Genomic DNA, 25,596 nt, shown 5'->3' with positions numbered 1-25,596 from the left:
ATGGGCTGATTGCAGCTGCAAAATTATATTATAATATAATTTTAAAAAAATGAAGCACTTAGAATATAAAACAGCAATAAAAAGTGATATATATAAAGTATATATGAAAAATAATATTTGCACAGTATCTACATGAAAAAGTCTAATAAGAATGTGTAAATAGATATATAAGTGAATGTGTTAAATATGGACCAATATTAATATGCAGTTAAAATAAATCCAGTATTTATCTCTCTGAGCTACAGAAACTCACCCTCCAGGAAGAGTGTGAGCGCTTCACTTCCTGTGTATCATCCTGACATTTAACCGCTGTCTGACCCCGTCAAAACACAACACGTCAAAGAAAGATGACACAGTTGTTGTTGAGCACTGCAGTGGCTTTGTTGGAATGAAACACAAGTATTAGTTTCAGTAGTTGTTTTGTTTTATTCAGGGCAGGTTTAATTATATACAACAAAAGAATAAGTTGCAAATTGTTTAGAAATCCATAAATTTAAAGGAGTTGTTAATACGTTTTCTCTTCCGCCAAACGTGGTTTCTTGATGGGAGCGGGCGGCGGCGATTTGTTTGTCTTCGTCTAAAGTTACTCGCTATCAGAAAGGGACGAGGCTAGCTGGTTAGCATGCTAACTTCAGTAGAAGAAGAGAAGCGACAGGGACTTAACGCTGGTGTTGCTTTCCACCTCTGGAGACAGCTGTTAGTGAGTAAAGGAGTGATTTTGATGCTGAACTCGCAATGTTTCTTCTAGACTGGTAGATAAACAGCTGTTAATGCTAACGTTAGCTATGTAGCAATTGCAAAACTTACAAATAGCTCCTTTAAATAGGGAGCTCCACCCCAGCTGAGGTCATGTTGGATCGGTGTTGAGCAGGGAAATGTTTGGCAAAATCCCCCTCTCTTATTTTTTATTAGCAAAGAGCATTGTTGGAAAAATGAAGGTAACGTAAGCAGCCTCTCATTTATAGTTGGCGCTGACCGTCCCTCTCTCCAGTCAGAGCGAACGACGTCAGCGGTGGTAGATTCTATCAGCTGTAGCTAATTAATGTTCATTCTGTAACAATTCCAGTGAAACTTCAGTCTGTTGGTTCATGTGCTCTCTAAGAGCAGCTGACTCAACTCTGCCAAAGATGGTTTGTGATTAAAGAGACTCGTCAATCTGTCCCGCTAGTGAACTGTGATCAGCTGATCGCGGCTCGTTAAACACGGCAGAGTCCCACTTCAACTCTTTATGCCTCAAATCAATATTTTGAGCTCATTAAACTCAGAGGGTCTGTTATTAAGATCAAAGAGTTTGTGAAAAATCAGGAGCAAAAGTCAGTATGTTCCAGCTGTTATTTCAGAACAATCAATATCAATCAATAATCAGTATTTAATCAATATCTGCTGCTGCTCATTTTCAGGTTGTGAATTAATTAGGCTCCATTAATGTTAATGTTCATTAATTTAGTTGCTACCACTAAAACACTGGCGGTGTGGATGGAGTTTCTAATGGAATACGTTACCCTGTTGAATTATGGGAAATGTAGGATCCAGTAATTGAGACCATCTTCGATCCACCTTCGATTATAGTTTTTTTTTTTGTTTTTTTGTTTCTCTCTCACTTTCTTTTTAATCCATCTGTTGTTACGTCCTCCAACTTTACGGAGGCGTAACACTAAGTTGCTGAAGTGGCCTGAAGTTGAATTTAAAATATATATATAATTCACCATTCCTCTTCAGGAAGGAGGATGCAGCTGCAGGTTTCTTACTAAGATGAGGCGAAGTGCTGAAGCATCAACAACCTGCCCCCTGACACACACACACACACACACACACACACACACACACACACACACACACACATTGCATAACTGTACTGCAACAGAGAAGAAGAGACCTTTTACGAGCACCCACATCCTTCCATTAGGCTTTTCTTTAGCCCAGTTATGTGGGTTTGTAGTGATGATAATACATCACACATCTCGCCACTGTTGGTCAAAAGTCTGAAAAAACCTCAAGTGGTGTTTCATTTTTATTTCATTTTAGTTTCCTGATAATATCAAACATTTTCTCGTGAATTTACGAAGAATTATTTCGCAATCTCTTTAAAAACATGTTATGTTCATCCGTTACACTAACTGGCTTAATTTAATCTTAAAGAAAAGATTTAAATTAACAAGTTATTTCTTCATCTGCTGAATCTCCACATGACAACAATTCATTTATGTGAGTGAAAACAAAGCTGTGATGACGCTCATCGTCTCATGTGCAGTCTGCCTGCACCGTGACGGACGATGAACCAAGGGCAAGTGAATGACTTTGGCATCTCCAGCAGAGCAGTGTAGGAAACTTCCTGATGCAGAGAGATGAAGATGCTTTGAACAAAGATGAGGCCGAGTGAAAATGCATATCTACCACGTGTGTAATTAGTGTAATTAGTTTAATTAGTGCGTCCCTTCTGTCCTCTGTTTCACCGGGTATTTCGAACTGCAGGATTTTTTTAATCCACTTTGTCTCTGTTGCTCTTTAGCTTTCCTTTTTCTTTTCCTTCTTCCTTTCCTTTCCTGTCTTTTCCTTTTCTTTTAATTTTTCCACCCCCCTTCCCTTTTCTCTGTCCTTCCCTATAAGGAAGACTCCTTACCTTTCTCCCCTTCTTCTCTTGAGTTTGTTGTTGATGCCCCCATTACATTTTCTTTTCTATTTAAATCTTTTTCTTTCTTTCATCTTTCGCTCTTTTTATTTCCTTTCCATTCATTTGCTTTCCTCCCCTTTCCCTTTCCTTCCCCCTCTTCCCACTGACTCCTTTTCCTTCCTTATTTTTTCCTTTTCATTTCCCTCCTCCTGTTTTCTTACCTTTTCCTTTTCCTCCTTCCTCATCTCCTTGTGACTCGCTTCTGTTACCAACCACTGCATCTGCCCGACCTCCTCCCCACCCCTCTCTGTGTGAGTGTGAATGTCCTTGTGACTTGCTGCGTGCGTGCGTGTGTGTGTGTGTGTGTGTGTGTGTGTGTGTGTGTCACTTGGTGCAGTCACTGACTTCCTGACCTCTAAAGGGAGAAAACAAAAATGTGATGGAGGGAAGAGGAGGAAGGTAGAGATGTACTATATACTATGTTTATATATATATATAAATATATAAGTATATATAATAATACATACTCTATGTCTCTGTCTGTGTTTGTGTGTGTCTCTGCAGGGTTACACAGACGAGCCGGTGTCCAAGGTGTTGTGTCACGTAGAGGACGGGTCAGTGGTGCAGCTCGACAGGTGGAACCTTCTAGTAGAGAAAAGTGCAGTTCAGCCAGAGGAGGGGACACAGAAGGTGAGACACCGGTTCCTCTGTGTTATATTAAAAGGTTTTAATATCTATCTATGTAATTTTTTTATATGATATTATTGTATTGTTTGATTCAGTTATAAGTGATTCTGCCACTGAACAGCAGTTGAGAGTTTTATTTGTCACGTGAGAAGGTAAAATGTGCAGTAAGCAAAGCGGGGAAATGACTCAGCAGAAAGACCAAAAAAAAGAAAATCAGCATATCAATCAATATTATGAGAAATATTGTGGGAATAATTGCGATATTCGATGTTATTGACTATCATAAAGGAAGGTCCAGTGTTTCCTCTGCTAAAGGAGATGAGATAGGAAGCGTTGAAGCTCCTTTCCTTATCATTTAGAGAACTGGACCAGCTCTCATCATGGCTGCCGCTCAGATACTGCAGAGTCATTTCACTCAGTTTGTACATTCCTAAGAAAAAGTGTTGTGTTGGGACGAGATGGATGAGAATCACTGGGTGACGAGAGGCATGAGGGGGCTCAACCAGGATACGATCTGTCCTTGTATAACTTTTATTCTAATGCACTCACTTCATGTTCTTTCCTGCGTCCTCAGCTGCCGCTGAATGTGTTCAACAACTACTTCAGCCTGGGCTTCGACGCTCACGTCACCCTGGAGTTCCACGAGTCCAGAGGTCGGCGAAAGCTATTTTAATGTTGTTTCACTGTGTATTAACTCTATTTATATTCCATTAAGTCTTTCTCTCTCTGCTGTTAATGCTCCGCACTCCACTGTTGTAGAGGAGAGATGAGCATGATAAAAAACCAAACACTCAGATACAAACATGCACATTCATGCGTGCACAAATGAGTCAGATTTTTCTCACCCCATTACTTAACGCCTCCCTCTGTGTTTTATTTATTTTTTTGTTGTTGTATTTTTTCATTTTTTATTCCACTATCATCGCAGCGCATCTAATGTATTCTCCTTCCTTCTCTCTGTGTCTGTGATTCTCTGTTTCCAGAGGCCAACCCAGAAAAGTTCAACAGTCGCTTCCGCAACAAGATGTTCTATGCAGGAGTGAGTGTCCCACTTGACTTGTTACACACGCACACACACACACACACACACACACACACACACACACACACACACACACAGACAGAGTCTCATGAAGCCTAAACTTTCCTCACACGTGTGAAGTTTGTTGCAAGAAAGATGGCTGAAAGGAAATAGCGGAGAAGGAGAGTTAGGGGGATGGGAGATGGAGGAGCTGGAAGACATAAAAATCAAGCACAGGAAGTGCAGATGAAAGGAAAATAGAGAAACTGCAAGAGAGAGAGAGAGAGAGGATGTGAAGATGAAGCACGATGACTGTTTTTACATAGTAAAACCATTAAAAGTCGTGTTTATGGTCCTAAGTCTAGTTGGAAGTGGCGTTATCTTGCTTTTTAGATGAATAATGAACAGTGTCAGCAAATGCAAGTAGATCTGTGTCCCATGTGCTTCAGTGAACATTCAGACGTCATGGTTTTCAATAATTCATTTTGACCTTTTACTCTGCTCTTGTTCTGGTGTAGTTTGTTGAATTTCTGATTAGCAGCGCTCAATTAGAAATTCAGTGTTTCTCCAGCTTGTTAGTCATGGGGTTGTTGAACTGGTATGATCCAAATTTAGAGCTTCAACAAATGTTAAATGTAGTTTTGTTTTGTTTTTTTTTTTGGAAGCTGCAGATTCTGTGAAGGATGTGAAGTGGAAGGGAGAAATGATGGGCAGGAGTTGGAGAGGAAGCATGTAGCTGAGTTATCTCTTTTTAATGAGGGAAATGTAATGAACTGTAATTTTGTTTGATTGGGCCCCATTCTGTGTGTGTGTGTGTGTGTGTGTGTGTGTGTGTGTGTGTGTGTGTGTGTGTGTGTGTGTTTGTGTGTGCGCGTGCAGGCTGCGTTCTCAGATTTCCTCCAGAGAAGCTCCAGGGATTTGTCCAAGCACGTCAGAGTGGTGGTGAGTGTTAACACACTCTCTCTCTCTCTCTGAGTCCGTATCGTTTTCCATGTCGACATGTCTGGGCAGCAGGTCGGCCAGGTGATTAAAAAACACCGTCCTTCAGCCGCTCCTTTTACATCCGCCTCGCTCAAGTGTCCTTCAGCAAGTCACTGAAACCCTGTCAGCGCCGCTGCTCTGTCACTGACCCTGACCTCTGACCTCCATGATAAACATGAAATAACTTTATTTGCTAACAAGCAACTAGTGAACGTGCTAATTACATATTTTGTAGCTTAATGCATATCCAGAAAATGTGTTGACCAACCCACAGACTGTAAATAAAGATGGACGTAGCCTCCGTGACGTCACCCACAGGTTTCTGAAGAGAGGTTTTGAGGCTCAGAGTGAGCTGCTCCGCAGTCGCCATCTTGGCAGTGCCTGACTCCGCCCCTAACTCCCAGCTAATCCAAAAGTGGGCAAAGAGGAGGGGCGTGTGTGGAGCTGAGACTTCAGTGCAAACATACGTTCACCCACCTGTCACTCAAAGAGGCCACGCCCTCAATTATTCATAAATTTAAGCCTTAATTAAAAATAGAAGAGAAATTAGCTCGAGAGACCAAAACAGTTTTAGTACCAGGCTGTAAACATGTTTATTTCTGCTGTAAAACATTTTAACATGGGAGTCTATGGGGATTGACTCACTGTTGGAGCCTCAAGTGGCCATTAGAGGAACTGCAGTTTTAGCACTTCATTAATTCACCTGCTTCATCTGAAACCTGTTCAAACACGGGACTTAATTTTACTCTTAAAAGCTATAAAGCTTTTCATATTTTATTTTATTTTATTTTATTTTTTTCAACTCTCAGAATCAGAATCAGAACACTTTATTGATCCCAGGGGGAAATCAGGTCAGGTTACAGTTGCTCCCTCAGCAAAGAAAAGAGAATAGGAAGTAGATTATAAAGGTAAACATAAAATATAATCATAAAATATAAGAATGCTATAATATAAAAATAATAATATAATATTGTATTTTAAAGATTTTACACACAAATGTATTTTTCTAAAAATTCATATGATTAAAGGGCTCCCAACAATATTCATAAAGAATTAACAATATGGTAAATATAGGGTAAATACTTGTGTCTGATTGGCTCCAAGGTTCCTCCTTGGTGAACGTCCCTTGATAAAAAATATTATATTACACACAAACAGACCCAGAGATACAGTTCTGGGCCGGTCTGAAGTGACAGCTCCCGTGTCTTAATTACTTTCCACCTCCCACATCAAGACAGGTTTAAGAGTGGGGGTGAGAACTTTGAAAGTGAGAAATCTAAAACTGAGAACTGAGAGTGAAGCTTGAAGCTGCAGGTAAAAAAGCAAGTGAAGGATGTGAGAGCGTAAATCAGTTGTTGTCAATAGATGAATGCACTTTTTAACTGTCTCCCTCTTCCTCAGTGCGACGGTACAGATCTAACCCCCAAGATCCAGGAGCTGAAATTCCAGTGCATTGTGTTTCTAAACATTCCCAGGTAGGTGAACACACGGCGGCTTCTTCTTCTCTGTCTTATTACTGGAATCTATCTGGAAGTTAGAATCAGTAAAAGACATAAAGTCCATTTTATATAGCAAAGACGTGAGTCACACAGTTTGGAAAGTGACTAATTTCATTAGATTATAATGTGAAGTTTTTGCCATTATGCTGCATGTCTGGCTGCCTGTTATCATCAATATCAGTATCATCTGTTGCAGCATGTTTCAGTGATTCATTTTGATGCCCAAGGATTCCACATAATTTGAATTATTCACTTGTTTCATGAGACACTCAGCTCTCTGATGAACACTGGACTAATAAACTTCCTTTAAGTTCTTTATTAGCTCCTTCAGGCAGGGACAGGAGGTCTCACTCTGTTTTGTTCTCTGACTCAAATCCTCCCACACCAGCCTGCAGTTACAACATCTCTCTGTTAAAATAACGAGAACGCACTCAGCACCTGCGGTCAGGCAGAAGTCTCCATCGTCATGAGAGGAAGATGATTCTGACATTTTGTTTGTGTGTGCAGGTACTGTGCTGGCACCATGCCGTGGGGAAACACAGGCGACCACCGGGACTTTGAACCCCAGCGTCACGACGACGGCTGCATCGAGGTTATCGGCTTCACCATGGCCTCGCTGGTGAGACAAACGTGGGGTTAATCAGAAAGGGATGAAAATAAATGCAGTTAACATGAGAAACAGCAGAGAGGAACACGGTTGTAAACCTCCCTCTCTCGTCCACCAGGCGGCGCTACAGGTCGGCGGTCACGGAGAGAGACTTCACCAGTGCAGGGAGGTTGTGTTAACTACCTTCAAGACTGTACCTGTTCAGGTGAGCACACACACTCACCAGCATCACAACCAGCCTCTGAAACTACCACAACTTTCCACAACAGCATAAACTGATTATATCTATAGAAACAAGAGCAGCGGAAGAACATGAGCGTAGAACCAGGAGTAATAGAATACAGATTAATCAATTTCTAAATCTATTATCATCCACGTCAGTTAATCATTAACACAGTCTTCTTTTTCCAAAATAAAACCTCTGACCTGACGTTTGTTCGCACCAAAATCAGGCTAAATTAGGGATCTAAAGGTTCAGGTGCCAGTTGCACAAAACACCTGAAGTTTTTAGGTTGAATTTCTCCTTAACTGAGGGAGTTTACTTAAGGAAACTCTTAACTTAAGGTGTTTTTGCAACTTGCCCCTGATATTTTTAAGCTACTAAATTATTACCAACAATTCATTGATTAATCACTGACATCCATACTTGTATTGGTATCTTATTGGCATTGATATCAGCCTGTATCCTGACCACTCATCTCCCCGTCAGATACAATCAGCTGACACCAAAACCTGCCACATCACACGATCTGTTCAATTACTGCTTTGTCTTTTATAACAGTGATCCGTGTGTGTGTGTGTGTGTGTGTGTGCGTGCGTGTGTGTGTGTGTGTGTGCGTGTGTGTGCGTGCGTGTGTGTGTGTGTGCGTAGGTGGATGGTGAGCCGTGTCGACTGGCTCCATCCACTCTCCGCATCTCCCTGCGAAATCAGGCCAACATGGTCCAGAAGAGCAAGAGACGCACCTCTGTGCCCCTGCTCAACGAGTGAGTCATTTACACACACACACACACACACACACACACACACACACACACACACACACACACACACACACAGGATCTAGGCCAGCAGTGTTGTAAAAGCCCGGGTTTTGCTCTGAGTCATACAATCTGTTTAGTGGGAGATGACATTCACTCCTCTCAGTGTTCCTCGTCGGCGCCAAAACCACAATCGAAGGAGGGACGTGTAACGTTGTCCACTCAGATTAATCAAAACAGATGCATCATGGGTATCTCCAGTGACACACTGACATGTAACACTGTGTGATTTTAGCTCCTCAGAGGGCAAACACGAGGAGATGTGTATCGATCGTTGTTCCTCCGCGCCGGCGACAATCAGAGCCGGAGGCCATATTGTTTTCAGGTTGTCCGTCCGTCCGTCCCGTTCTCGTGGACACGATATCTCAGTAACACCTTGACGGAACTTCTTCAGATTTGGCACAAGCATTCACTAGGACTAAAGGATGAATTGATTAGATTTTGGGGGTCAAAGGTCAAAGGTCAAGGTCACAGTGACCTCACATAACACGGTTTTGGCCTTGTGAACGCAGTATCTCCGTAATGCCTTGAGGGAATTTCTTCAAATTTGGCACAAACGTTCACTTGGACTCAAGGACGAACTGAGTAGAATTTGCTGGCTAAAGGTCAAAGGTTAAGGTCACGGTGACCTCAGACTTTTTAGCCATTACTCAAGACTTCACACAACAATTATTTTATATGACTCTGGATAAACAGGGACGTAATGTGAAACTAGCTTAAATGGCGGAGGGATACAACAGCGGCGCGGTCCTGCGGTCGCCTTCTCTCTAAAAACACTGTTTATATCTGAAACTGTGTTCCCACTAACACTCCTCCATCTTTGTAGACACTAATACTTCTTCATGTTTATCTCTGTGTATAAATGTGGGTCTATTTCCAACTGTGGTAAAGTCTACAAGCTGCAGCCGTCGTGTGCATGAGAGAGGACGAGCAGTAGAGAGTAATGAGCTGTAGCTGCAGTAACCAGTGTCTCTGCTGTGCTGTCTCTGTTTGTCCACTCACCTCTGGGCTTCTCTCGTCTGTCCCTCCTCCTCCTCCTCCTCTTCCTCTTTTTGTCTCGTCTCCTTTCATTCTCACTTCTTCTTTCCTTCAATACATCTGATGTTTCTGATTATTTGTTATTTTGTTTACATTTGTTTACCTTCTTTGTTTGCTTCCACTCTTGTCTCCTCTCCTCTCCTCCTTTCCTTTGTCTCCCTCTCCTCTCCTCCTTTCCTTTGTCTCCCTCTCCTCTCCTCTTATTTCCCATCCTTTCTTTTCTTTGTCTCCTCTCTCCTTACCTCCTTTCCTCTTCTCTTTTCTTCTACTTGTCTCCTCCTTGTCTCCTTTCCCTCTAATCTCCTCTCTCCTTTCCATATCTCCCCTCTTCTCTTCCTCTTCTGTCCCTCTCCTCCTAATCTGTTCTCTCCTTTCCTGTCCTTGTTGCTTTTCCTCCCCTCCTCTTCTCCCTTTCTCCTCTCCTCTCCTCCCTCATCCTCTCCTGCCTCCTTCTCTCTCTCCTTTTGCCTCTTTCTCCTCTCCTCCCCTCTTCTCTTGTCTCCCTTCAACCTTTATTCCTCTTCTCCTTTCTTCATTTCCTTGTCTCCTCCTCTCTTGCTCTTCTCTTTTCTCCTCCTTATTTTCTCTCCTATCTCATCTCCTTGTTTCCTCCTCTCTGCCATACATTCCTCCTCTCCTCTGTGTGTGTGTGTGTGTGTGTGTGTGTGTGTGTGTGTGTGCGCATGCGTGCGTGCGTGCGTGTGCGGCCGTAGTATTCAGAAGGTGTGTGCAGCTGATCTGCGCCGCCTCTCTGCTCCCCCCGACTCCTTCTCTGTGTAAGTACCTCAGCCCTCTGTCACTGTGTGTGTGTGTGTGTGTGTGTGTGTGTGTGTGTGTGTGTGTGTGTGTGTGTGTGTGTACATGTGAATGAATGAGTCGGTGTCGTGCTGTCTCATGGTTCGACCAATATCTGATTTGATTATACTGATGATATTGAAACCAGTCGGTGTTTTTGATGGATGGATGTTTAATTATTGATCCGTATCGATAATTATTGATACATGCCATTCATTTAACGGGGAAGGAAACACATCCAGCATGTAATGATGAGTAAAACTGAATGTAAACTCCACAAGGTGCCTTTTAATTTGAAATTTGAACTTCCCACTTTTATTTTCTACGTCACAAATGACCCATTTATCACAAATTATATCGAATGTATAATTTCTATATTATAATACCCCAAATTAATTAATTGATTAATTAATTAATTTAATTTCAACATTTGTTTTTTCTTTTCAGCATCAGTCTAAACAAATTTGTGTCAGTGTCGTCTTCAGAAACTCATACTGGTTGAGCCCTAGTTGAGTCGTTTTGTGTTAAATGTTTTTGTTGTGTTTGTAAGTAATAAGCAGAGAGAGAGAGTATGTGTGTGTGTGTGTGTGTGTGTGTCTGTGTCTGTGTGTCTGTGTCTGTGTGTGTGTGTGTGTGTGTGTGTGTGTGTGTGTGTGTCTGTATGGCAGCATGTTGAAGCCTTTCTACCTCTCACTGTGCTTCTTGCTTCTTGTTTAATTGTATTTCCAACTGTAGTCCCTTTAACTTTAACTCGCCCCTGAGCTCTGCTCTGTATTTACGCCTGCGCCGGTCCTCGGCTCTGACTCCTTCAGAAAAGCCATTTTCATATTTTTGCGTCAGAACAATAAACACCACGTTAACGCTACAGCACTTTATTTTGCTCCTTTGCGGGTAAGGTTTTTGAGGCTGGGTCGGCGAAGAGGGGGGGGTGATTTTTGCCGACAGTGACTTTGTGACCAACAGTGTTTTCTCATTGTGCCGTTGTTTATCGCCCACCATGTTTTTGTTGTCTCTCATCAACCTCCATCCTCACTGAAGGCAACGCCGCCCACAAACATTGACTTTACAATGTTGACCCACCTCAAACTCAAACGCAGAATCAGGGGTGTGTCGCAGGAGGACGGCAGAGCTCTTTATCTTCTTCTTTAAGCTCCTGGAGGGATGGTTACTGTTTTTAACAACCTCCAGTTATCAGAAATATATTAGATTTTTAAACTAAAGCTCAGATAAAAAAAAAAACAACAACTTCTCAGCTGTAAATGAAAGTGAAATAAAACGAGAGCGATTGAGGAATTAAATGTGATCATGTTGCAAAAGCTCAGACTCGGTTTGTGACGTGTGCGTCTGTGCGTGTCTGTGTGTGCACGTATGCATACTGTGCGTGTGCGTCCTTATCACTGGATGTTTGGACATGTCTGAATTGCGTGTGTGTGTGTGTGTGTGTGTGTGTGTGTTGTTTTTTTCTTTTCTTCTAGTCCTCACGCAGTCCCAGATCGTCTGCGTCTGCGAGTGAACCGGATCAGCCTCCAGGAGTACGACCGACTGCAGTACGACAAAGAGCGGCTGCGAGATATCTGTAAGCCTCAGTGTGTGTGTGTGTGTGTGTGTGTGTGTGTTCTCTGAAACTGAAATACGTAAAGCTACTCCATCATATATGTTTATGTAAGTAATAATAATAATGTTTGTCTATAGAGCACTTTTCTAAACCCACGTTATAAAGTGTTTTACACAAGGCACCAAAATGAAACATGCAGGTTAATTAAAACAAGCAATCACATTCAACTAAAGAGAATTAGTGTTGGTGCAAATAGACCAAAGGAAGTGAAACCAATCAGTGAAAATCAATCAAATAAAAAGAATAAAAAGTTGTAAAATCTGGAAAATTTTGCTTTAAGAAGAGATTTAAAAAAGGTCAGTGATTCTTCCGACCTGATTTCCTCAGACGGTTCATTCCAGAGTTTCGAGGCTCTGACAGTGAAACCTCTGTCACCTCTGGGTTTTAGCCTCAGGAGCAACTAACAGACCTCTGCCCGAGGATCTCAGGCTACGAGCTGCTTCACAAGAGGTCAGATGTAAAACACGGAGAGAGGAGCTTTAAAAGTCAGCAGCAGGATCTTAAAGTCAAGTCTAAAACGTACAGGGAGGCCAGAGCCACGAATAAAAGTGATGAACCTGTAGATGATTATCACCCGACTCTGCAGCATTAACATCTTTAGCTCCCTGTTTTGGTTTTTAGAGCCACAGCTGAACTGTTTTGGATCACTGTGTTGTTTCCAGCTGCAGCAGGCAGATGTTTTCAGGGAAAACAAAGCTAATTTTCCAGAACCAAATCACAGACAGACGTGTGGTGGAGTATTTAGAGACTAAAGAGCCAGATATTTCCCTCAGCTGGTGAAAAGTAAAAAAGAGTAAATATTGGACTGGTATTCATCAGGTGGACACAGACACCTCTCCAGATGAAAGCTAATGTCACGGAAATGAGTTCAACACATCAAGTTAATCTGTGAAACTATGTTCACTGCTTGTTTGTGCTGCCCTCTAGAGGCCGAAATCAGTTATTGCAGGTTTAACTTTATTCATGTACTAGTGTCTAAAGTGTGTGTGTGTGTGTGTGTGTGTGTGTGTGTGTGTGTGTGTGTGTGTGTGTGTGTGTGTGTGTGTGTGTGTTGCAGCCATCCCAGTTGGCATTGTGGTTGTAAGAGGAGACTGTGACCTGGAGACGTGCCGACTCTATATTGACAGATTACAAGAGGCGAGTTTTCTCCTTTATCTTCATCATCATCATCATCATCATCATCATTAACAATTATAGCTTTTTAATTCTCTTCTCCCTCTTTTCTTTCTTTCCTTCCTCCTCTTCATCATTATTTCATGATGCATGCGGCGCTCTCGGTCATGTGTAGAGGGGAGAGCAGAGCCGTTGTTTAGCTGTGTGTCTCACGTCGGGGGAAACGTTCACTAACACCGAGTTGACATCTGTGGAAGTTGTTTTTACTGTTCAATGCTTTGGCTGTTTGTTAACCTTGAAACCTGTCTGCTGTGCTTGCTAGGACTTACACCAGGCGCCATCTACTGGCCACAGAGTGCACTATCAGGTATATGACTTTTGGGTGTCTTTCTGCAGGGAACAGTTTGGGTTATTATCAGTTTTTATTATCATACAAGTCCGACTTTTTACGATGCTTTAAATCTGAGCCAGTTGAGGAAGTTACCCACAAACAGAAGCTACATACAATAAACGAACTGTAGGTTTTACAGACTGACACCCATGTCGAGTTAAGATCCTCTTCTTCAACACTGGAACGTGTGAAATATAAACTAATATACAATTAAACAATCAATCAGTCTACCACTAATTTAAATGACACTTCACACTGTCCTCTTGTCCTGATTGTCTCTGTCTTGTTATTAATTGTTGAAACGCTCAAAGATAATAATAATAAAAATAATTCTTCCCTCTTTTCTTTTAATTTCTCTTTCCTCTGTGAACCTTTTTTTGCCCATAGTTTAAAAGTCGAGTGAAAGGATGATAAAGACATTGTCTGTCTCTTTGTCCCCAGGATGAGACCAGAGGTGTCCCCAGGACCAGCTCATCCAGTAGACTGTCTCCCAACTGGAGCTTCTTGGACTGTGAGTTGACGTAAACACTGACAGATGTTGACAGAAAGGCGATAGAGATGAACTCAAAGGCAGATGTTTAGATCATTTTTAAACTACATCTGTTCTTTGTACTCAGTGGGTTCCTCTGTTCTCCTGCTACATCCACCTTTACTCACAATTATAATAACTTCCCTCTTCTTAACATAGTCACAAAATCACTTTAGAATAAAATTCTTCAGTAAGAAGTAAAACTAGATAAATGAGATTGTCCTGGACACAAACAGTGAGATCCTACAGGTCAGTTTGGTTCATGCTGTTGACACACATGTCTCTGCTCTGCAGCCACATCAGCTGATCGCTTCTATCGCATCGACAAGGCTCAGGTAAACACGCCTTCATTCTGTTTTGGTGCTGAAAAGGTTAAAATATGGATCCATGTTTGATTTTTGACTGAAACGTTTCTCGGCCCAACGTTAATGATTTTATTTACTAGTGTCAGTTCTTATATTTAAATTCGTACACACACACACACACACACACACACACACACATGTTTTCGTAGGAGCACCTCCACTTTGTGACGGAGATTTGCCAGGACGAGGTTTTCATCCTGGACCACGAGGGACCTGTGGTGAGCCAGGGGTCGTCCACGGGGATGCCTGATCTGGTGGTGGAACCTACAGCCGGGTACGTCAGCGCACACACACTTAATCCTTCATTCATTTATCAGATGTGAAGATTTTCTACTTTTTCTCTCTTTTATTTGATTGTAAATTGAACAACTTTTCTTTGTTTTGAGCTGAAACTCATGATGCACATTTTTCATTATTGTCTGACATTTTAGAAACTAAACAGTTTCAATCAATAATAGAAAACACAGTCACTTCCCTAAAATGAAATATGATGAACATGCACTGTTGTGGAAGGTATCTTCTATCAGGAGCTGCAAAATGTGAATTATGACACATATTTATAGTATTTTCATCGTGGACTAATCTGCTGATTAATGTCTCCATTAATCGATTAACTGTTTGGTTTATATCATGTCAGAAAATGGTGAAAAATGTCCATTATGATTTTTCTGCAGCCTGAGACGTTTTGTCTCAAACCACCAAAGTATTCAGTTTCCTGTAATAAGTGACACAGAAAAAAGAAACGCAGAAAAACAAAAATGATAAAAGTTTTATCTACAGAAGTCAATCACATTTGAATTCCCTCTTTTGTGTTTGCAGCGCTCCACTGACACCTGAGGAACAAGGTACGACACAAACACGTTCCTGTTTAAAAGAAACAAACTGGTTTGCAGTCGTGATTTAGGACGTGTTATCATCACTCTGGAAACTAAAACATTATTTCCTTGGGGAGTAAGTTGCATTTATACAGTTACAGTAGTGACAAGTGATTAGACAGGCCTAATGAAAGGCAGCTGTTTCAGCCTCCAGTTGAATGGTCTTCCCCTGGAATACAGTCTCATCCCCCTGAGGGTTTTGCAGATGTTGGCAGCTAATGGGGGTTTTGAAAGTTTATAAGAAAACGTCCTCTGAAGTTCCCCAGAAACTGGTCACGGAGCAGCGAGAGGGTGTGAGACGTGGCATGTTTACATTTGTCTCGTGTCAACAGCGAGTCTGTTGTTATTCCTGGTACTCTCCGGCTTAATGAAGCTGTGCTTCCTCATCATCACCAACATGTTCCAACATGTCTTTGTTTGCCAACTTTCAGTTTTTGTCATCACCTCCAACAACAAAGACAACAAACACTTACACTTCCCCAGCCTATATATATATAACACAGCAAACACAAATGCCGGTACTACAGGTAAACAGGAGGCAAAACAGAGACAGGTATGTTAGTTTGCATGAAGTTTTTTTAGTTGTGCTATTGAGGTCAAGTCGACGTGTCAAGGGCCAAAGAAACAAGGAAGTAACATCAGCCTTAATCAGACTGAGTGAATCACAGGCAGCCGGTGGGTTTATGAGAAAATGAAACTGAAAGTTAAAGTGTCTCTGCACAAAACCGGAGGGAAAGCACTTAATTGTTTTTATTGTCTCTCTGTAATCTTGAAAACAATGCTTCACTTCACACACACGCACACACACACACACACACACACACCTCACCTAACATGCTGATTTTTCTGTCCTCTGTGCGTCCACAGCTTTGTTGACAGCTGCCAGTTCTGGAGATCTGTCTATGGTAAATTTCAGTCACACTCAGACACAAACACAAACACACACACACACACACACACACACACACACACCGTCGAGGAATGTGTGATCAAAACCAGTCTGACCAGTTTGTGTCTGCTGCGTTCCACTGGCTCAGTTAATCGGTCTTCGGGTCGTTTGATGTGGCAGACTGTTTATCTCCGTCATAATCTCATTAAAAAACAGCAGGTAGTTGCACGAAGTCAGTTCGTTACATCCCTAAACGCTCAGTGTCTTAAAGGTTTGTACTGCGGAGAACTGTGGGACTTCACATTTCACGTTACAGTGTGATAATTCCTGCAATCGCTCTTAAAATTTTACATTTAAACGTCCCATATGTCACATTCTCCGGCGTTTTATTTTGAAGTGTCGATCAATAAGAAGATATATTTGTGGTTTTAAGAACCAAAAACCATCTCAGTGTAGTTTTACATCTCCTCTCTCAGGCTTCTCTCTGCAGCTCTAGTAACAACAGGTCTGTGAGCCAATCAGAAGAGAGGAGGCTCTGAGTCTACACTCTTCTGATTGGCTGAATGTTTTCTGAGTGATCCAATAAAAAATATAGCAGATTTCAGGTAGAAACACTCAGAGGAACCAAATCCTTCAAGGTTTGGATGGTGGGTCCAGGTGGGCGGGGCTTGGGGCATGGCTGAGGGAGGTTGTGACATCACAAAGTTCCAGAAGTCCTGACGGCTGGTTTTAAGGCTCAGTTTCTGAATATAGGCTGTGTGCATTTCTCTGTGGACTGAGGCTTTGATACTTTCACAGTATTAATATAGAACCTAGAGCTGATCTATAATCAATAGAGACAAAATGGGACCTTTAAAGCCCGACCCGAACCCAGCAGGCGGACCTGACCCGAGTCTGACGCAGTTACCCTGTCACCTTTAACAAAACAAAGAACATCACTTTAATTACTTGTAAATCCTAATCCGCCTCTCAGTGGATGTTTCTTCAGTTCACCTTCTTTTCTCTGTCCATCCCTCCAGCTGTCGGAGTGCGTGCGTCGAGGCGTCAGCTTGTTGGTTCGAGACTCTGGAGGTTGTTCGGTGTTGCATATATCCGCCCAGAACGGACACTCGGACCTGGTCAGCTACATCGTGCAGCAGGGTGAGAGTGTGCATGATGTGCACGTGTGAAAACGTGTGGAATTATTTTAAAGGTGCCGTATGTAGCATGTTAAATAAATAACCCCCAGCAGCATCCCGAATCTCGTCTTTCAAGATTTGCACAAAACAGGAAGTGAGTGTTGATTTTCAATAGAAAAGTTTAACTCTTTAAAAGGTGTTGAAACCTGTGTTTACTGGTGGTGACAGCGATTGCAGTTTGATATTTCAGCAAACTCAGCAGAGGAGCAGCTGGTGTATCTGTTTACAGTGCAGCCAAACAAACTGGACGTTGTTTTTAATAAAGGAGTCTGTCAATAAAAACACAAACTTCGATTTCATTTCATGCTGCAAACATCAGAGCAGGTTGAAGCTGCTGGTTACGTTTCAGCTGCTTCTTCTTGCTCCACTTCTCTCTGCAACATTTAAAACAGCCGCAGGAAAACCACCAACAGAAAAACACTGGCTGACGAACCAGCTGTGTTTCCTGTGGCTTCTTCCGCCGCCGCCGCCGAAGACCACTGTGTAGAGCTCACCACAGTGTGTCAATACATTAAATGGCTATTAATTATTATGTTTAAATGTGTTTATATAAAGATCCTACATTATGCACCTTTAAATTTTATTTACACAATAAAACAAATAAACAATCATTATGTCCTAAGATGAATAAATGTGCTATAAAATAGATAATATAATATATTAAAATAATAAAATAAAATCTAATAAAATAAATGTTTTCTTCTTCTTCTCTTTCTCCATCTTCAGGCTCCAAAGTGCTTCTGGATTTGACAGACAGAGAGAAGTATGTCGGCTGCTTTTAAATCAGTAGTAGTTCTGTGTGGGAAAACTTACATGTATGTACATTGTTTGTTTTTTTAATAATAGTGTAATGTCGACGAAACAACAACAAAAACCTCAGAAGCTTACCATGTGGTGTTTCACTCTTGCTGTCAGCTTCCTTTTTACGTCAGTGCGGTCGACGGTTCAGTGATTGACAAAGCTTATCTGATCACACCTGTGTGTGTGTGTGTGTGTGTGTGTGTGTGTGTGCGTGCGTGTGTGTGTGTGTGTGCGTGTAGAGGCGACACTGCCTTGCACAAAGCAGCCTGTGAGAAGCAGCATGCAGTGTGTCGGCTGCTGGTCGAGGCCGGGGCGTCTCTTGAGAAGACCAACTTCCAGGTAAAATCACACTTTCACATATTTACATTACACACACACACACACACACACACACACTGTAAACATCCATTTGTCCTGCTGAGTCATGCGAGAAACCACTGTGACATGTAAATGACTTACAGAGAAAATGGTCCACCAGCATCCAGGAGGCTGCATCTCTGTCTCTGTTTTATTTTGTACACAGGTTCAAACCTCATCTATTGGCGTGAAACGGGATTTTTAAAGTTGCAGGGAGAATAAAATATATGAATAATGTAATTTTTATTAATTTAAATGAATTTAAATTATTATTCATTTAAATAATAATATCAGACTGGACTGTATCTGTCTCATATGCCTGGAGGGAGTTTCTTCACACTCGGCACAAACATACACTCGGACTTAAAGAGGAAGTGATTTTATTTTGATGGTCAAAGGTCAAAGTCACAATGACCTTTGACAAAACACAGTTTTGTGAAAGTCATACCTCAGGGATCTCCTCGAGGGAATCCCTTCAAATTTGGCACAAATATCCATTTGGACTCAAAAAATGAACTGATTAGATTTTGGAGGTCAAAGGTCAAGATCGCCGTGAACTCACACAACACAATGTTTTGGCCCTAACTCAAACATTCATACACTAATTATGACTATTATGACTAATTTTCTAATGAGATTCGTTGCTGTAACTCAGGAAGTTGAGGCTGTGACCACATTTCCTGCATCTTGTCTGGTTGGCGGAGGGATACAGTCACGAGACGGTGATTCTAGTTCAGTTTGTAGTTGTATGTATATTAATGACAGGCCCGACTTTACAGCTGAAACTGTCTATTAATTGATCGTTTGACAGGGAGGAAATTAATCCTCGACAATTTGTGGGGCAATTTTCAAGCAAAAGTGACAAAGATGTTTTTCTTTTATGTTTTGAACTGAATGTTTTCTGTGTTTGGGTTGTGGACTGTTGGTTGGACTAATCAATTAAATACGTGTGTGTCCACCAGGGGAAGACACCGGCGGACCAAGCGGAGGGAGACTCGGAGCTCGCCACCTACCTGAGCGCCCAACAGAACACGTCTTCTACCACCCAGGAAGACTTGGAGACGGCAGTCTGAGGCGCACACACATACACACATACACACACACACACACACACGTATACACACACACACACACACACACACACACACGATCTATCAGTCTCTCTGGACCCTGAGAGAAAAGCGTTGAAAGAATGAACAGAGTCTGGCTCTGACTCCGGCGTCTCGACAGACGAACCGGAGCAGCGACGAACTGCTTCAGCTCGCAGCAGCACTGCAGTGGAGATTTTAATGCTCAGCTATTTATTTGTATTTATTTATTCATATTCTATTTATTGGTTGTGCTGATTGATTGACTGAGTGATCGATTGTAGGACCATTAGCGGCTCAGGATGCGGGTGCACTTTGAGCAGGTCGACAGTTCACTTGCTGAAGGGATTTATTTTGCTCATGAATCGTGGGGGTCAGTCAGACTTCCACAGTGGTCGACCGTGTGTTGATTATGCATTTAAATATACAAATAACATAAATGCTCACTTCAGAACTGATAGTAATAGTAATAGAAATATTTGGGTTTATGTGTTTACCCCATAAAACCTGTGTGCCAAAGACATTGCACTGATGTAGTGTCACGCCGAGTCCACACCGTCACTAAACGCTCCGTCACGTCATTCGGTTTCTCTCAGGAACCGAAGCTGTAAACCTGCATCTCTTAACGCCAACTTATGCAACGATCACATTCTGGTTCCATTCAGCATCGCGTCACCGCTCAGAGCTCTGATATCATGACAAACTAGAAGTCCCGATTATTCCAGCAGCTGCTTTTGAAACCACAAGTCCACATCAAGAAACAAAACAAACAAAACAAATACAGGAAACATCAGGATCTCAGGTGGTTTCAGAAAGTCCCCGCTCTGAGGGGGACGTACCTTCCAACTGCCCGGCAACTATGAGGGTGGAGTCTCCGATTGTCTTTGGGACAATGAAGTTAAGGCTTTGTTTATGCAGAGGAAAGTGGAGTAAACATACCTTCACATACACACAACACTGGTGTGGTGACTCTCCCTTTCTACCGTCACAAACCAGTAAACCAGAGAAAACGGCGACTTTAAAGCGCCTCCATGTTCGGTGGAGGAGTCTGAAGACTTTGCTGTCGCTGCGTTTTCATACAGCTTTTTTATTGACTCCTGACCTTCATTACTTTGTATGGAGCACAAACAATATAAAAGAATGACAATAACATACAAGAACATGATTAATCACAATAAAACGCCACCGAAAGTCAAGAAATTCTATTGAATAATTGGACTGGGATTGGGTTGTTGGACTGTTGCTAAAACAAAAACAAAAGACGTATGAAGACGACAGCTTTGGCTTTGAGTAAATATGAAACATATTTTTAGACCAAACAATGAATCGATTAATCCAGAGAATAATCATCCATCAGCTGATAATGAAAGACTTAAACACACAGGTGTTAGAGAAACTTTAGCAAGTGCAGCCGGTTGATTTTGGAGAACAGACCAGGGTATTTAAGCATAATCGATAATCAATACACCTGTTCATTTCACACCCAAAAATATTTAAACTGTGTGTGTATCTGGTACTCCTGACCCGACAAGGCTTTTCACATGCAGCTTGTGTGTGTGTGTGTGTGTGTGTGTGTGTGCGTGCGTGCGTGCGCGTGTGTGTGTGTGTGTGTGTGAGAGAGATAACATGTCCCATTCCATATCAAATCTAAAAAGAGACGCACGTACACCTGCAACAGAAAGAGACTTCACTCCGCTCTGTGCAGCATGTACGTAACTACAGACTGTGTTGTGTTATGTGTGTGTGTGTGTGTGTGTGTGTGTGTGTGTGTGTGTGTGTGTGTGTGTGTGTGTGTGTGTGCGCAGCACTTATCCAAGAAGAAATTAAAAATCTGAGCCATATTCAATGCAATATGAATGGATGACGTCTTTTTGCATTTCTCTATTAATCGTTTACATTACATTAATGTTTTTAACATAGTCGACCTTTTAGCACCGAGGACTAATGAATGTGCAATTTTACTTCAGTGCTGGTTGGGTTTATGATTGTCTTGTTATTTTGGTTTTATTTCTTTTCTTTTGTGCGCATGTTTGTCAACGGACTGAACTCTGAAACAACCCTGTGAGCTCTCTTTAGATATAACCTGTTGTAAACTAAATTGATAAACACCGTAGGAACCGCTTTCCCGAGGTATTTGTGGGGGACCTTGAATATTTTAAAGACTTGACGCGTAGCCATCGTAGAAGTCTGGCTTTTCAACTTCACCGCACATGTTTTAAACCCGTTTTCAGCCGCTGCAAAGATTCATAGTATAAATCATTTTAAATCACTGGTTTTAAGGATCAGTGTCTGAATACAGGCTGTGTGCGTTTCTCTGTGGACTGAGGCTTTGATACTTTCACAGTATTAATATAGAAGCTAGAGCTGATCTATAATCAAACACACGGACAGAGATCTTTAGACTGGATGGGACCTTTTTAAGGATCATTTTCAAGGTGAAACCCTAACCTTTGATTCTTCAGTATTTATAATTGTGTATTCTTATTTAATGTCTTGTAAGAGTATAAACGTGACAACTCGTCCTGGTTAGAGCTGTGTAACTGCTGATGGTGATGTATGTTTTCCTATAAACCACCTTTTCATTTCATGAGAAGAAGCCAAACTTATCAAATGTTAGATATTGTCCAAACATACGCACTTTTTTTGCCTCCTTTAAAGGGACATCGTCACGGTTAGTGTTGCTCTGCCTGTTGAGGAACTTCCTTTTTTTTTTTTAAATAAATATCTGTGATGCAGGACTTCTACGATGGCTGCCGCCGTCAGCATCCGGCGCTCAGAGCTTCCTCTCAGTGTCTGGACTCAAAAATGTGTGTAAATGAAAAATCCTTGAACTGAACTACCTGTGAATGGTGACGACATTTTCTATGAAGTGACTGTGGTAATAAGCTAGGCCCGACACACACACACACACACACACACACACACACACACACACACACAAGCTTCTTATCACTCTTTCTATTCAGTAGGAACATGACTTTGTATGAAATCGTGTCTCTCATCAGCGTTGGTTATGCATGACATTTTCTTACATCCTTGGGATTATTTTCTGGTAATATAAAAAAAAAAATGGCATTATTGTTGTTTAAACTATTAAATTATTATAGTTTTAAATGAGTTTTACCTGAGTTTCTTCTTAGGTTGTGTTTGTTCTTTTGCTTTTGTACATTTCTTTTATTTTCCTGCCACATGACGATGATGATGATGATGATGATGATGGGATTACTTGAAGTTTGTTGTTTTATTTTCTTCATCTGTTAAAAGAACATATGACGCTGTAGTTGTTGCCTCTGATGTTATTTCCTGGTTGCTGAGGAAACTCCCCTCGGGAAAGTCACTGAGCTGTTTCTCCTTTTTGAACAGAGGCCATCATTCTTCACCGGCAGCCAGCTGACGTTATGAAGACGAAGCTTCTTCACATAGACTTTATGAAAACTTTACCCCAAACTAGAAATGAAACAGTTCCTCTGTCTGAACCAAACTTCACGGCAGTTTAATCCAATACGTTTTGAGATATTTCACCACCAGTGTCAGCCTGTTGGCGGCACGAGAGGTCACCGCAGTCACAATGATTCATCCTCCGGGGAACACGAACGTCTGAACCGAATTTTTTATTGACAATCCATCCAGTAGTTGTTGAGATATTTCAGTTTGGACCGAAGTGGTTGATCGACTGACAGACGCTTCTTCTACTGGGCTGAAAATATTTAGCACTTAGCATTAAAAACATACTTCACTCATATCCAATTCAACTTTTATTTTTTAATTTACATCCACTGACATTCTTGTTTGTCATCATCACTTTTGGTTACGATCAGTTATTGACAAAAAAAAAAGCTGCACCAAAAACATCCAATCACAAGAATTTAAATTCAGTTTTGAATTCATTAAAGATGAATCTGCTGCTGTGAGTTTGTCCACACATAAATCCTGAAACTAAAAATAACAGTGTTTGTTTTACTGAACCTGAAGCGCCAGGCGGGTGGAGTTAAGTCTTAAGGAGTGGAGTTAAGTTTTAACTGTCGGGGAAGTTGATGCTGAAATTTTAAATTAATTTCAATACTCTGTGGTTACTTCATTTCAGTATGAAAATTATATTTGAATGATACATTTACCTGATTATAATAATAGTTTTGTGTCAGTTTTTATCATATTCTTTTGGTATTTTATCTTGACTCTTGGCTCGAGGTCAACACAGAAATCTAAAATCAGTTTCGACACTTTAATGCTTCTTCAAACTATGAAAATGATCTTAAACAAGGATTTTAACCACCAGTGTTGGGATGTTACTTCTATATGAGCATTTCACTCACCTTTAGTTATACAGAAAGTTATGAGCACGTTATATCGATAGATTTGACTCTTTTAAATGACAGAAGTAATTTTGAGGTTCAATGTTCAGCAGAGGAAACTGGCATCTTAAACTAACATTGTGTTTTGAAGGTTTTGAAGAGATAAAATTAGCTTTATCTTTGTTTTAAACATGTTTGTACATCAGCTTACTAATCAAGTACTTAAAACTCACTGTGTCTCTTAATATCAAAGTCCTCTAAATAACATAAATAACATTTGTCTCCAGTGTCCACAGACTGTAAAGGTCACCTCTGTTAATCATTGTCTCAGTACTGCAGGGTGTGGACTTGTTTTATCGTGTAATCTTAGAATCAAAATGCTTTTATTTCTCCAACAAGCAGTGACTTGTTAGATATGAGACTCTACTGCCATTAGAAACAGCTCTATTAGTCTTCCACACATTCCTTGTTTAATATTTCAGTGCTCGTGATATTTTTAGATTATTAAAATCAGAATATCAGGAAGGCTTCACGATTTCCTGATCGCTTTGCCCTTTGATGTTCAGCCTAAAGAGGATGTGAACTGTCACCTGGGCTCCTGTGTAAAACACACAGGCCACTGTGAGATTCCTCTGGTGCTTGTAAAGGTAAATATACAACCTGAGTCACAGCTGGGAGTTTCCTACAGGGATCACATGCCTGTGGTCGGAGGATTTATCTCAGTGCAAGGTCCAATCAGCCGCTGCTCTGGACTTTTCAGACACATATTTTCACGTTTATTGGAACAGAGCTGAGTTTTCTCTGAATGTCTCCTCTTCACGTTGGTTCAGAAATCAAAATGAAAAGTTCATTGTTGTTCACTGAAGCCTCAGAAACTAAATCCAAGATTTCGCAACATGATCAAAAGCCCCAGGACTGTGACTAAATGGAGCTTCTGGTTTAATTGTTTCTCATCTGCCACAGTTACACATTATAAACTACTGGAACAGGTTAAACTGGTTTTATGTTGTCAGTAGAATGAGTCTAAAAACAGAGTCAAACAGTCCAGACCTGTTTTAAAACCAGATAAAGTGAGAAAAGTCACTGAAACTGAAAGAAAATAGCTAATTTTAGATATTTTTTTAAGTTTACAGGGTTGTATGGAAGCCTGTTTCTGCTGGTAAAAGAAAAAAAATAGTCATGATTAAAAATAAAATGCTCTTGATGAGTAAAAATGTTAACTTTCAATCTCATAATTTAGATTTTTTTGTCATAATTTTGACCCTGTATCTCATAAATTTGACTTTCTGTCTCATACTTTTGACCATGTCTCATGGTTGATTTTTTTGTTTGTTTTTTTTTATCACAATTATTTATTTATCTATTTATTATTCACAACATGTATGTTTCAGAAATTGGACAGAAATGTTTTTGTCTGGAAGAAAACGTCACTTCATATTCTTATCACCACCATCCCTGTTTCCTCTTCCTGACTGCTCATTCAAAACAACAGCAGGTTTAGTTTTCTGCCTTTCACCAACACAGAGACATTCTGGATGTTTCTGTCGAAATTTGCTCTTTTTTCTTTGTGACTTTGCACTTTTGTGGACTTTAAAATGTTCATTGGAAGACAATAAAATCATGTATATAAATCTGAGGTGATGACAAAAGCATGCCAGGCTGTACAGTTGTAACAACGTTTGAGTAACCTTATTATTTTAGAAAAAATAAAGTTAATAAACACAACTTTTACTTGCTTTGTCACTGTCAGTTTCACTTTCAGTTTGAAAACTGAAAAGGTTGAAAAACTTGATAATAATAAAAAAAAAAAAGTATTTTCGGTTTTG

General features: G+C 40.9%; 1 protein-coding gene across 1 annotated transcript in view; it reads left to right on the top strand.

Annotated features, from left to right (window-relative positions):
• dgki (diacylglycerol kinase, iota) overlaps nt 1–25,495 on the top strand; it is a 73,089-nt gene extending 47,594 nt beyond the window's left edge. Inside the window, exons 13-33 of the mRNA XM_087179035.1 lie at nt 3,176–3,301; nt 3,873–3,951; nt 4,282–4,337; nt 5,199–5,261; nt 6,702–6,775; nt 7,307–7,418; nt 7,525–7,611; nt 8,278–8,390; nt 10,196–10,258; nt 11,753–11,853; nt 12,950–13,029; nt 13,328–13,372; nt 13,838–13,907; nt 14,220–14,260; nt 14,440–14,564; nt 15,110–15,135; nt 16,033–16,070; nt 17,074–17,194; nt 17,959–17,995; nt 18,273–18,372; nt 19,353–25,495. Of these exons, the coding sequence (XP_087035161.1) occupies nt 3,176–3,301; nt 3,873–3,951; nt 4,282–4,337; nt 5,199–5,261; nt 6,702–6,775; nt 7,307–7,418; nt 7,525–7,611; nt 8,278–8,390; nt 10,196–10,258; nt 11,753–11,853; nt 12,950–13,029; nt 13,328–13,372; nt 13,838–13,907; nt 14,220–14,260; nt 14,440–14,564; nt 15,110–15,135; nt 16,033–16,070; nt 17,074–17,194; nt 17,959–17,995; nt 18,273–18,372; nt 19,353–19,463 (1,668 nt within the window). The 3' untranslated portion in view covers nt 19,464–25,495. The remainder of the gene's footprint in view (nt 1–3,175; nt 3,302–3,872; nt 3,952–4,281; nt 4,338–5,198; nt 5,262–6,701; nt 6,776–7,306; nt 7,419–7,524; nt 7,612–8,277; nt 8,391–10,195; nt 10,259–11,752; nt 11,854–12,949; nt 13,030–13,327; nt 13,373–13,837; nt 13,908–14,219; nt 14,261–14,439; nt 14,565–15,109; nt 15,136–16,032; nt 16,071–17,073; nt 17,195–17,958; nt 17,996–18,272; nt 18,373–19,352) is intronic.
• The last annotated feature ends 101 nt before the right edge of the window (nt 25,496–25,596 follow it).

This window comes from Seriola lalandi, unplaced genomic scaffold, assembly GCF_002814215.2.
Source record: "Seriola lalandi dorsalis isolate HSWRI2012SDOR001 ecotype SW California unplaced genomic scaffold, Sedor1 jcf7180002054770, whole genome shotgun sequence".
Lineage (NCBI taxonomy): Eukaryota > Metazoa > Chordata > Actinopteri > Carangiformes > Carangidae > Seriola > Seriola lalandi.
Note: the sequence above shows the minus strand (reverse complement) of the source record. Positions and strands in the feature narration are given on the sequence as shown.